The sequence below is a fragment of the Peromyscus californicus genome, unplaced genomic scaffold (genome assembly GCF_007827085.1).
Source record: "Peromyscus californicus insignis strain IS unplaced genomic scaffold, ASM782708v3 Scaffold_18__1_contigs__length_77618521, whole genome shotgun sequence".
NCBI lineage: Eukaryota > Metazoa > Chordata > Mammalia > Rodentia > Cricetidae > Peromyscus > Peromyscus californicus.
The window spans coordinates 61993502-62007189 of NW_026294480.1; the positions used below are offsets into that span (position 1 = coordinate 61993502).

The 13688-nt window shown below is 43.3% G+C and overlaps 1 protein-coding gene across 1 annotated transcript in view; it reads right to left on the minus strand.

The window, feature by feature from the left end:
* Window positions 1–4686: 4686 nt before the first annotated feature.
* The window catches only part of Acot12 (acyl-CoA thioesterase 12), a 41372-nt gene continuing 32370 nt past the window's right edge, over window positions 4687–13688 (minus strand). Inside the window, exons 12-15 of the mRNA XM_052742846.1 lie at window positions 9134–9267; window positions 7283–7411; window positions 5494–5624; window positions 4687–5255 (exon numbers count right to left, since the gene is read on the minus strand). Of these exons, the coding sequence (XP_052598806.1) occupies window positions 5110–5255; window positions 5494–5624; window positions 7283–7411; window positions 9134–9267 (540 nt within the window). The 3' untranslated portion in view covers window positions 4687–5109. The remainder of the gene's footprint in view (window positions 5256–5493; window positions 5625–7282; window positions 7412–9133; window positions 9268–13688) is intronic.

The following is a 13688-nucleotide window of genomic DNA, read 5'->3' on the forward strand; positions in this document are numbered from 1 at the left end:
GGAAGGACGTTTTAATCTAAGATTTCTCCGACTTGTGAGAGGGGAGCTGAGTTAGGGCTGGGAACTGCAAAGAGGCTGAGGTTCTGAATAAGCTAAAAAAGAAAATGAGGCTGTCATAGTTGTGTGGCTGTTGGCAGAAGGCGTGAGACTCTTTGTTCAGGCGCAGAGGCCCATCTTGCTTGAGACAGAGCAGGTGACAGGATCAGAATGCATGTGGGTTCCTTTCTTTGGCTCCTCAAGTCTAACAAGAGTGATAAGGTGGCCGGGTGGTGGTGGCACACGCCTTAACTCCCAGCACTCGGGAGGCAGAGGCAGGCGGATCTCTGTGAGTTCGAGGCCAGCCTGGGCTACAGAGTGAGTTCTAGGAAAAGTGCAAAGCTACACAGAAAAACCCTGTCTCGAAAAACAAAACAAAACAAAACAAAAAAAAAAAAAAGAATAACAAGGTGTGCTGAAGTGGATGCTTCAGACTTCAGACATGGGGACAGGGTGTTAAGAGACTGATTGAGACCTAGAACAGACCTGGAACCTGAGAGACTCGGAACCTGAACTTTCTGACCAGGCCCTGTGGTCAGTGGCAGAAGAGCGAGTCCCTCCCGCTGACCTCTGCCTGTGAGCTAGCAGTTGACCTGACGCCATACAGTGGTCATCTTGACTTGTGACTGAGAACCAGGATATAGATGTCTCCGAGTCTGACACACTCAGAGCCAGCAAGAGTGAGGCCCTGAGTGAGCTAAGGTTCCAGGTATTTTCAAATGGAAGAAGTAATCTATGAATGGATTTAATATTTCTTGCTTTAATAATTTATCCTAAGCTGTGAAACATACTCCTTTACATATACCTTTTTAATACATATTTTCAAAACTATCCCTTAAACTGTCAGTAAAAATTTGTTAGACTGTTTCTGAAAAAAATAAAATCACCCCCTTGACCACAGTCTCTCCTCTCCTCATCTGGTTAGATTCCATGGGAGACCCTTGTATTCACTCCCTGAAAATCACCTATACCTCTATATTTACTCAACTCCAACAAACCCCCAACCATGGCAGGATGTCCTGACACTTCACCTGCTTGGAAATAGAACAGAATAATGCGATGCTGTATTACAAACGTATTCTGATTGATTTGAACTTTATTAAAATCAGTTGTCATTCCCGACAGGTGTTTGAGTGTCGGGGAACTCACAATCTGATCCATTTTCTCCTTTCTTCCCCTAGATTTTTTTTTCCTATGGCAGAGGTGAAAGAGAAGGAGATGCACACAGCAGCTCAGATGTATCAAAACCAGGCAGACTAAACAGAAATGAGCTTTATTTTTAAATAAAAAACCTCTTGGTCTTGTTAGGAGCACTGGAAAACACCATAAAAACGGCCACAAAATCTCTAACGTTCTATAAAAATACCACAATGCTCAAAAGGAAAACCGACCATAATCTCCTCTCTTTTTTAATCATGCCAGTTATGGGCTTTATTAAGAGAAATCAAGACAGGACAGTGACATTGGAGCACGAATTTGATACATAATAATGAAAGACTAAATGCTTGTTCAATTGTTAATATTTCTGTCTGAATAATAATGACTAGTTAGTGATTTCCTGTGGTGTTTCTCTAATTATGTAAAAGCAGTATGTTTCTAGTGAAATCTGCATTTAAGTGACTTCCTTTTTTGAGCTTGAAAACTTTATTTTTTAATGTATTCTTTGAGAATTTCATACATTATACAACAAGATGTGATAAGATCCAACCTCCCCATCTTCCCCGACCAGTTCCTCCTGAGCCCTCCCAATATCACTCCCAGCTTCCTGTCCTTTTTGTTTGTTTGTTTGTTTGTTTGTTTAATTTAAATAACCCATTAAGTCCAATTAGTGCTGCCCATATGTGCAAGGGTATGGGACATGGAACATAGGCAACTTGCCAGTAGCCATCCCCTCTCCCACCCTCTGCAAAAAAACCAAGAATGATGCTCTCTCCCTGAGTAACTGCCATGTACCAATATCCCAATCTATAGTTGGGGATAGGACCTGATGAGAGCCTCCCTATCCGAAGTACAACTTCCTGTCCTCATCCCCTGGCCAGCTGACATCTGCTGAACCCGTCAACAGCTTACCTTAGAACATCCACATTTGCTTAGAGCCTGGCACTAGAGGGGAGAGAAATGTTGTCTGAGTTTCAGCTGTTTTTAATTATCTGTCACTTCGTGACAGGCTCACTTGGTTCTCTGCTTTTCCTAGAATGAGGCAGAAGCGTTGTCCTTGGGAGTTGACGACCCTTTGGTGGGGTCTATCCTACAGCTACAGGTCTTTGTGTCACTCTCTCTGTGTGTCTGGTTTATGCTCAAGTATCTCTAGTCACCCTAAAATCAATCCTCCCAGCTTATCTCCCTTGCCTGCTTTATTTTCCCAGATAGTGGACCTTCCGACATTGCATATTATTTATTCATTTTATTTATGCTATAAAAAGTACATTCCAGTTCCTTGCAGAAGCCAGAGTGTAGAATGCCTAGCAGAAAAGATCTCAGTATATGAATGGCAGACGGGGCAGACATCTTCCTATAATAAAGAAGAACTGCATGGCCCACAAAGATAGCTCACTGAGTAAAGGGGCTGACCCCCAAACCTGATGACTTCATTTCAAGCCCTGGGGCTCACATGGTGGAAGGAGAGAACTGATGCCCCCGGGTTGTTCTCTGACCTTCACCCAGGTGCAGTGGCATGTGCCCACCCCCACCAATCAGATGAATACACATAAAACAAATAAATAAAATGTCATAAAAAGGTTTTTAAGACAAAGCAAACCCAAGGGCTGTTGTGCTTCACAACTCAGACGCATTGTAGCGTTGTTTTGGACAGTAGGTTTAGTTTTGGAATAGCCTAAGAAAACACCAGCATGCTGCTGTCTTTTCCTGTATCATGTCCTCTCAAAGTCTACAAAGACAAGACATCCTGAAAAGGAACACTTCAATACAGGATGGGCTGAATGATCCTGAAACAGCCAGCTAGATGGCTCTACATCTCTGCTCAGAAGCACAGAACAAAACCTTTAGGAAGATGAAATTCTTTGACAGGTTGGGTGAAATCGGGAAAACAGTGGGGCCTGCCTGCGTCATAAGACTGAGACAAACTGAACAGATCTTGAAGATGGACATGTTTCACGCCCATACCTCCCATTCCAGCAGTCCCCAACTTTGGGTGACCAGCAGTACGTGAAAGGGGGCTGGCGTGGCTGAAGAACTGCTTTAAATTCATTTAATTTTAAGGAATTTGTGAGGCTAATGACTATCATATCAGAGAATGCTGGTCTATGCCCATGTCACCCAGCCAACCCAGTGTGCCTGGTTGTCACTCCGTCAACCATTGGAAATAGTCAATGGAAAATTCTAGAATGAAGCGATTTGTAAGCAATATTATGCAGCATTCTGTGTAGTGTGTTAAAATTAGTCCTGCCAGGAGAATGAACCATCATCTTCCCATCCAGTGAATCTACAGTGTTTTCCTGTCCTTGAGACACTCAGTATTCCCGTTACAATACTACAGTGCTTGTGTTCAAGACAGAAGGCCAACAGCAGCTAATGCTGTGTCTCGGTGTCTACAGAGTTCACCTCTGCTTAGCTGCTCTGTATCTGTGGACACTGTGTCCTCTCTCCCCATCTCAGGAAGATGGGAGAAAGGTCAGCTCAGCATGGCAAGACATTTTGAGAGGGCGCTCGTATTCACAGTTTTTATTCTAGCATATTGCTATGATGGTTCTATTTTATTAAAGGCTATTGCAAATCTCTAACTTATCAACCAAACCTCATCATAAGTATGTGGTACAGGAAAAACCTAGAATAGGTGAGAGTGTTCTATGTAGTTACTGTCCCTCCTGTGTAAGGTGGACCCTGCAAACGGGAGCGGACAGCATCTCTATGACTCAATGTGAGTCAGCTAAAGATACTCACAATATTTCCATTTCTGTTCAGGAAAACATTTCAAGAACTAAAATCAAAGACCAAGCCTATGCATACATATAGCATTTGGAAGCGTCTTCATTTCAGAAGTCTGGAATTTTCACACACTAAGTTGTAGTGTAATATAAGCCCTTCATCACTAATTCCGTTACCCTTTAGAATGTAAAATAGTTCCAGAAGTCTTTTTAGTTCTAGAATGTTCTATTCCACATATTGACTCTTTTAATACATAAATAGTAATTCATAGAATTAGAATGCAGTCTAAAGCTCACATGCAGGAAAACTTGAAACAGATAAGTAAACATAATTGTAAACAGCCCTAGACTATGCAAGGGGGCTGGTGGGAGGAGGCAGAAACGTGGTGAGCTCACAGCAGGATGGCCCGAGCCTGTGGCTTGCTCTCAACTCTAAAGAAGATCTTCAATTTGGAAAAGTCATCCTTTGAAGGAGGCTGGCCGGACACATTCTGTTTTGTCTTATGGGTTAAGACCTATCACAGTGTAGAACGATAAATGTTGAAGTCTAGGGGATAAAGTGCTAATGGGATAGCTATAAAGAAGAGCTCAGTCAATATTCTCTTTGTAATATCACACTTTACAGGTGCTTGGTGTGCATATATAGAGAAATAGGTACTAAATTGGCCATCTACCTGGAATATATGTAAAATGACAGGAGTAAAGTAGTTCCTATTACCAGAATTGATTGAATTCCATTATGTTTTAATGCTTCCTAATTTAAAGTTCTAAAACATGGAATACATCTTCTCAGAGACCCCTGACAGAGACATCTGCTGCCCATGGAACAATATTAAACACCCATCAGCTTAAAGCCTTAAAGCCATCGTTTCACATTTTATAAACTTGTCATCGCAGAATACACGTTGAACGTCTGTAATCTGGAGATGTCCGTGAGAGTTTTCACTAACTTTGTGACAATATTGCATCCAGGCAGTTTCCCAATGTCTGTACAATGGGGTTTTAGAGGTCTTGTAGTTTGAATCCAAATCACCAGAACACACGCTGGTTTTTAATATCTTCTTAACTGCACCTTGCTTAGGCTGCCATTAAATCATTGTATGGCCCCAAAGCTTGCCGAGTGAAAGGGCTAAGGACACTTGGAATTAAGCCTGGGAAATTAAATTACAGGTAATTGAGAACTGACCATTTATAACACACTTTTAAGTCCATCATGAGCAGCATTCTCTATGAATTTTATGCAAGCGGCTGCAGCTTCCTCAATGGATTTTGACCAGCCACCAATATTGCCAGCAAAGTAAGGGAGGATGCTGTCTGACATCTGATTCAGGTACGCTACCTGTGTCAAAGAGAAAACACAGCATGTTGAGTTTCTATTGACTGCAGAGTTTTCACTCAAGAAACTGCAACTGTTGGTGAATGGCTCTGGAAGCAGGGACCAAAGGGATCTTTTTTAGTGAGGACACACATTACAAGACTATGATTAATTAGGAGATCTAATTAATGATTAGGGGAATGAAGAGGTTTTCCCACATCTGTGAGAATGACTTAAGGTACAAATATTTCAACAAACATACAGTGCATGAACTGCTGTCCACAGCCTGGATGAGGAACCCAGCACATATGACCTCGCTTCTGATGTACTGTGGGTATGGCGGGACGGACGACAGGGAAACAGACTTCACTGCTACAGCGTAAGTGTTGCTGAAACGTAAGAGCACATGTTGTTAGGATTCTGCCACGCCTCCGCTATATGGCCGCACACATGCGCAGTTCAGTGGCTAAGTAAGGGGCCTTACATCTTACGTCATCCGTGCGCTGCACAGGCAATCTGCGCATGTGTGGCATAAGTCCGTAAGCCCACCTGCGCATGTGCAGGGGCATCCTTAAAAAGCCTGTCACAGGCTCCTCCCCTCTCTTCTGCTCTCTCCTCCTCCCCGCCCCCTCTCTCCCTACACACATCTTTCACAGGCCTGGTCACTCTCTTCTGCGCCCCAATAAAGCTCTGATACTGGGTTTTGTCATGTCTTGTGACCTTTCTCGCACAGTAACAAGTGCCGCATTTAAAAACCAACACATGTTCTAACTCCATGTCAGAATAGTTGCTAGACAGAAAATTTCTCAACAAATTTATACTGGCATTTATGAATTTGGTTTTGTGGTTCTAGGGGTTAAATTCAGGGCTTACTCCATGCTAGACAAGTTCTCCAACACTGACCATCCCCAGCCCATGAGGCAATGTCATTGTCTTGGCTGGAGTGAGCTCTGAAAAACGAGACTCCTCTGGATGAATGGTTCAGGTTAACAAACCAACCAACCAACAAAAACCTTCTCTATAGTGACCTTCAAACTCAGGGAATAAGGTAACTTCACAAGGCACAAGCCTGGAAACACTGAAGTTTTAGTGTGCCCTAAAGGGTTATGATTTCAGTTTCCTGGCATTTTTCAATTAAGAAAACCAATATTCAAACAATAAAGAATGCAATCGACTACAAAATAAAAGTGGCCCTCCAGTCTGCTCTAGCTGTAATCCTGTTCTGTCACATGAGTGACTATTCTCACCTTTCACACGCACTCTCTAGATTTTATTACTGTTCCAAGCAGCAGCGTTAGCAAACACACATGTAGGTTTTTATACAAATACAGTCACTTTGCAAATACAGCCCACAACTTGATTTTCCACCTAACAATAAATATTTAGAGATATGTTTTTATATTATTTGTTCCCCCATATAACCACTTTCCCCTCCTTGGAGGTGGCTCACCACTCTGCATTTCGAATTTATCCTAATTTATCAGATAGACATCAATTTGTTTGCCATATCCTTTGACAGGATAGAAGATGCTACAGTGAACACTGATGGACGTTAGCCCACACGTGTAGGGAGTTATTTGGGACATGGCTCTTTCAATTCCAGGCTCTGTGTGGTCCAGTGTGCATGGGAAGGCCATGTTCAAACTCTGGCCCGTGGCCCTAGCACACAGTAAGCCAGTTTGGATGGCTAACACAGAACGGCCTTTGTGAATTCTAAGTCAATTTCTGATGTTTTCATTCCTCTTGCTGAGTTTACTGATAGCTAGAAGTCTCGAAGTCTTTTCAAATATTCATTTTAGTCTACATAGAGCAGAAGGGGCTGCTTTAGAGTGCTTGTGGGTCCTTTGCACACAGCTGGCAATGCATGGATGCATTTTTTAAACAGTAACTAAAGATTCACATATTTTGAAAAACTGTCTGATGTTATGTATGGATGAATATGAGGAAAGACTAGAAATGTCCGCGATGGCTTGGTTGTTTCCAGAGCCCTTCATTTCTAGTCTCAGGCAGACAGTACTGGGGCACCACAGGAGCTGCGTGTACTCACTCATCTTGGAGAGGCTTTCTCCGTGACACAAGTACGACGAAGTCTTTGGGTTTGTCTCCATTTACCACAGAACAGGTGATGTGATATATCAGATCATCCTCACTCACCTGGTCTATGACTTCACAGGATCTGTGTGAACAGAACAGTATTCAAAGACATGCTTCCTGGCCGCTAGAATGAGCCATTCGCTTCCCTTATTTATTGGCCTGATCTCCTTCGTGACATCTGTATTCACTTGTTGTGATCGCTCCCCCCCCGCCGTCCCCACCCCTGCTTATAGGCTGACTTTGGATAGAGCTGTTTGTTCAGGAGGGGTAATTTTACATGCGATGGGAAGACATCAGCTGTCTGGCTCCAAGGTCACCTCCCTCAAAACTGCAGAGGAAAGCAATAAGCTTTTCACAAAATTATCTTTTTCTAGGATCAAATAAATCATTTTGAAGATGAGTGAGATATATGGCTGGTCCTAGCGCTCAAGAGATGTAGTATGCTGGGAAGAACACTAACTTTTGATGCTAAACCACTTGCTTTTGATTTTCAGACTGCTGCTTCCTGGCCATACTATGTTAGACACATCATTTTTATTATTTCATCTCTAAAATGTGGATAATAGTCTCTAGGGAGTTTCTAGGGGGTTATTGTGAGAGTTAAATGCAAACACTTGATGAAGATCCTGATTCTTAAGTAGGAATACAAGAGAAGTTGGTTGAATTGAAATGAGTTCACTGGGTTCTCCATTCATTCATGTTCAATTTCAATGGAATGCCAAGTCAAGTAGAATTGTGGCAGAAACATTTAGAATAACTTGTTGAAAGACGAGGTGTCTTTGAGATGCTGCAGTGTTCTGTAGCTTTGGAGGCTAAGCCTGAGTGGAACCTGTCACTACAGGGTAGCCGACAAGGCTCACAGCTCTACAGTCATCCCTAGACTTGTGGCAACACCAAAACTTTTGATGCTCAAGTCCCTTATGTACAATGACATAGTATTTTCATGATAACATTTGCACATCCTTCAGTGTGCTCTAAAACATCTCCAGACCACTTATACAAAGTAAATGGCATGTTGATAGTTGCTATACTATTTAAAGGAAGAAGTAAAAGAAATATGTACATGTTTGATGCTGTGCACAAACCCCCCCCCCCCCACATACACACACACATGCACAAACACACATTTTTTATCCAAAGTGTTTAAATACGGAGATTGGGACTTATGGATGGTTATGACCAATCATATTCCAGCAAAGCTGGAATGGAAGAGACAGCTCCAGGAATGCTGAGACAGAAAGTGGCAGGAGAGAAGTGGATGGATGGAAGCAGGGCGTGACCAGATCATCAAGAGAGAATCAAGAGAGAGCAGCAGGCAGAGTTTTTCTCTGGGACTCACTGCTAGCTTTTCACTAAGACTCGTGGCTTCACAGGAAAAGAGCTCTGGGAAGACACTGAATACCTCCTCCAGAGCCATGAGGCTGTGTAGCAAAGAAAAAAGGGTGTATGCTCCAGAGCCTGGCCAAGCTGGATTCCAAAGCAGGCCCTGACACGACTGTCAGTGCAGCCTTGCCCCGACTCAGAAACAGGAACAGCATCAGCTTTGAATTTGTCAGGAGTATTGGAGTAGATGTGGGGCCACATGTGCCAACTCAATACAGACGACAAACGGATGGGGGTAATGATGATGTTTTGCATGTCAGTGTCACCTGACGCAGACGCTTGGACAAAGCAAGCTCTAGAACTTCTCTAAATTCCTGAAATAATATATCATGCATTGGGCCATGGAGATGAAGTACAACTGAGGTTATCCTTCCCACAATGTCAGGCTGGACTAAGAAAAAACATTTAAGTTTGTTCTCACATGTAATGGGGGTCCCACAAAGGTCGCGTTGTGAAGTCGGACAAGAGATGATAAGCCGTGTGTGCTGGACTGCCAACACGCTTTTCAACCTTAACAGATATGGCATCTTGTTCTTCCAGGGTATATATTTTGATCTAAAAGATATGAAGAAAAATTAAATTACAAGAGAGAACAATATTTTTTGCTTTCAGAGACACTCACATACACACACATGCTGCTGTCCTAAGTGCCTGCACCAGTTAAGGCATCTATCAGTGGAAGCCAAACAACAACTTCACCTCAGTCCTGGATGCCCAGAAGCTGAGCAGGATGCTAGTTCTGTGCCATCCACATAGTATGGGGGTGAGTTCATTTGTATCATTTTTTTATGAAAAATAAAGAACAAAAGCTAGTCTATCTTGATCTCTGTGATATTTCCTGCCTCCGAACACTAAAGATAGAGAATGTCACCACAGTGCTAGACAGACCAGTACCTCCTCTACCCTAAGGCTTTAGAGACAAGATTGTGAATTACACCACTCTCTCAGGATGTCAGGCATGTCTTGAGTAGTGTAAAGGTACCCAGGAAACAAGCCAACTGTCTCTAGGACAAACTCAATTTCTCAAAAGGACCCCGGGAACACACTTCTTCCCCACAAGTATTCTTGACTTTCTGATTCCCAAGGCCAGTTTCTAATATATAGTATCTGTGAGATAAGCAGGAGCCATTTGACATATACTTAAACACTAATATCATTTCTGTGGCTTTGAGCTTTCTTCCAACTTTTTTTTTTTAAATTATCAGATCTATGTGTTCAGCTAAGAGCACATTTCTATTCTGCTCATTTTCTCCATCTCTCTCAGGGTGTTTTGAAGTTAGTGTTGAAATTTTCCATCTTATAATCATTCCCATGGCAACCAGCTGGGAGAAGACAAACAGACACAAGGTTAGGACTTCAACCACAGGAATTGGGCAGATGGAAAGAAATCGAGCTGTGAAGAACTGACCTTTATTGAAGCCTATATCTGTACCTAATATCGTCCTCACTATGAGAATGAAGGAATGAGAAATAAACTACAGGAAGCTTAGGCAGGAAACAAACAGGTGACTACTCGCTTATGTAAAAGTGCATCCCTTCCAGGCCATGGGTGTCTTCAATTCCAGCCTGCAAAGAAAGGCCTGGCCTAGACTGTGAGCATTCATCAGATACAAACAAGTCCAGGTGGAGCCCCGCATGGCTGCTGACAGCACAGAAGCCAAAGGAAATCCACTGGTGAAAATCCACAGAGAAGCGTGGTGGCCAGGCATCTCTAGGCCTGGCTACCGGCGTGCTGCAGAATCAGTGGAGCTGGTCACATGCTTGCTTTGGGACTGTCATGGTCTCCTTTGGTGAATCAGGGGGTGGTGGTGAGAGAACATTGGGCTGAACACTTGCTAAGAGTTGAATCATGGTCCCCTCCTGCCCACACTTCTATGGTAGAGCCCTAATCTCTTGTACCTTGAAAGGTGACTTTATATGGAAATGGGGTCTTTGCCAATATGCTTCATTAGAATGAGGTCATATTGCAGAAAGGTGGGCCCAATATGACTGATGTCTTTATAGAAAAGGAAAGCTGGACACAGACATGCACATGGGGAGCACACTGTGTGGAGATGAAGGCAGAGATTGGGTGATGCATCTATAAGCCAAGACTCAGTAGGCTGACTAGAACAGTCTAGAAGCCAGGCGAGAGGTGAGGCACTAATGGTCTCTTCTAACAAGCAACCAGCCAGCCTCCACTTGATCTCAGAACACCCCCTTTCAGAAGAGAGAACCCATAGATTCCTATTGTTCAAGTGACCCAGTGAGTGGTCCTCTCTTGTGACAGACTTAGGAAATTAAACCAGTAGTTTTCCAGTAAGCTTTTCTCCAGCTTCCAGATGTATTTTTATCCATGAGCCAAAAGGAGTAGCCACCATTAAATTTTACCTTCACAGATGGAACTCACTGACTTATCCATAGTAGATGAGTAAATGGCATCTATTCCTTCCCTGAGAAGGCAAAGGGAGCAGGAAGTCCTTCTTATTATCCTGCTACCTGAACCAATGTCATGGATGCAAAAGAGACAAAGAAAGGCAGTGGTCCATTTTGGCTCTCTTTAGATTTGCCAGAGAAAAGCCACTGTGGAGTTGAATGAGATGCCCCACACAAGTCTCTGGCATTTGAATCCTTGGTCTTCAGTTGGCGGCTGTTTGGGAAGGATTAGGAGGTGTGGTCTTGTTGAAGATGGTGTGTCACTGGGGGTGGGCTTGTGGTGGTGGGTCCGTGCCATTTCCAGGGTGTTTTCTCTGCCTTCTGCTTAAGGTTGCTCTGTGAACTCTCTGCTGTTCCTACCACCCATCTTGGACTCTAACCCTCTGGAACGTAAGCCTAATGGGACATTTTCTTTTATAAGTTGCCTCAGTCATGGTCATGGCGTCTTGTCACAGTAGGAGGACAGTAACCAATCCAGTTTTGGCTCCATGGAAAGATTCTCCAAGAAGCTACCCAAGATAATGGCTTTGCTTTGCTCATGGGGATGGAAGTAGACAGGATTCATAACCAATTCCGGTGTCTGGTGAGATTGCACAGTTTATTCTCTGAAATGAAGCTTAACACAAATAGCTCCAGACTCGCTGAAGCAAGTCTGCGCAGACTCCATTAGTGGAACTGCTTTCATCATAATAACGCTCTGCTCCGATCTCTGCTTGGATGTCAACTAGTATTCCAATAAACATTTTAGACTTTTTGTACCAATTGGTAAATATGTTATTGAGATTACATTATAGACAGGAAGAGGAAATTACTTTTTTTGAGACAACATTTCACTGTGTAACAGCCCTGGCTATCCTGGGAACTCACTCTGTAGACCAGGCTGGCCCGGAAGTCACAGAGATCTGCCTGGCTCTGCCTCCTGAGTGCTGAGAATAAAGGCGTGAGCCACCACTGCCCAGCAGAAACTACTTTCTGTAGAGGCCTAGGGGCACCAGGGGATTACCACAGATGACAAGGGCTGGGGATGGGCAGGTGGCACTCTGGGCCTCGTTTGTCTCCTTCAGCTTTTCTGAGACTAGATCCCCTCTGGTCAGCTGTCTATACCAGGGCTCTTTCCCAGAGAGGACTTTTGGGCAATCTATGCCATTTTTGTTTTCACCATTTTTTGGGCACACTCTCAGACTTCAGATACTCCTTAAACTAGCCATGCCTGTCAGGCCAGGCCCCCCGTGGTAATTTAGCCCCTGGAGGACTCTGGAGGTGTTCAAGCTGAGCGCTGCCCAGAGAGCTCTCTTCATCTTCCCTCATGACACTACCTCCAAGAGGTGAGAATCGCACCTTTGGGGGCTCTTTGGTTGCTGTGTCCGTCTGTACCTTAACCTGCCTAAGTTAGAACTGGCCTCTCTCTATAGGTGAAACAATACACTATCTCCCTCGTTTGCGAACTTCCTTATATTATTCTTGAGCAGTTTCATGTGCGTGTATGCCATTTCTAGTTTTGCCTTTGGCTTCTTGTATTACTTTTAGTTATTTCTACCCCTAAATATAGAAAGTCAAATATGCATTAAAACCTTAAGTATGGTCCAATTTTATTATAAATATAAGACTTCAAATCCAATTACATTGAAAATAAGAATCAAAAATTGGCTGTGGTACACACTGGTGATCCAAGCTCTTGGGAGGGAAATGTAGTTCAAGGCCAGCTACAGAGTAAGACGGCTGGGGTGGGGGTGGGTAAAACCTGTTGGTGATGATGCTCAGAAGCCAGCAAGAAAAAAAAAAGTGAGAGACAGATTTCATTTCCAGAAAAGGAAAGAAGTATGGAAGCTCCTTTTATGAGCAATAGTGAGAAACCAATGCTTGAGTTATTAAACCTGTTCCCGCATCACTGAGCCCAGTAGACCTGGGAAGCTCGCTGGATCTACAGGGCATAAGGAAGACCCTGGAAAGAGTCAACAGGGTGGACAAGGAAATAACCAAAACAAACAACAAAAAGGGAGAAGAAGAAGAAGAAGAAGGCAATGTGAGAACTGGATACGACAAGGGAAACAGCCTTGAAGTTCCCCAGAGTCCAAGGTGAGAGGGTTGTTTGAGTCTGATCCACGCTGACACTGAGGTGTGGCTGAAGTTGCCAACCTGGACTGTTCCAGGACTGTCTGGACACTTGACGACCTGTTTTCTGGGGTAGTGTTTCACTGACAGTGAGCAACAGTCCACAACAGACATACCCCAAAGCTGGCAACCCCGATTATCTTCCAAGGGTCAGACACTACCATCTACCATGGTCTGAGAATACAGTGGTTGAGCACAATGTCCCCTAGAGCTTAGAGTCTAGTGAATGTGAGCATTGGCTTCCAAGAGTCCTCCAACATCCTAAAATTAAGGCCCAAATGATGTACACTTATTTCAACTGGATAATATGCCAAAATTGTATGCTAAGAGAGATACAAAGAAATCGTATCCTTCTTAAAAGAATGACTTCCTTCTTAAAAGGTTTATTATCTGTTTGGGAAAAAAACATAATTGAAAACCTAAATTGCAATGTAAGGTTTAAATATCAA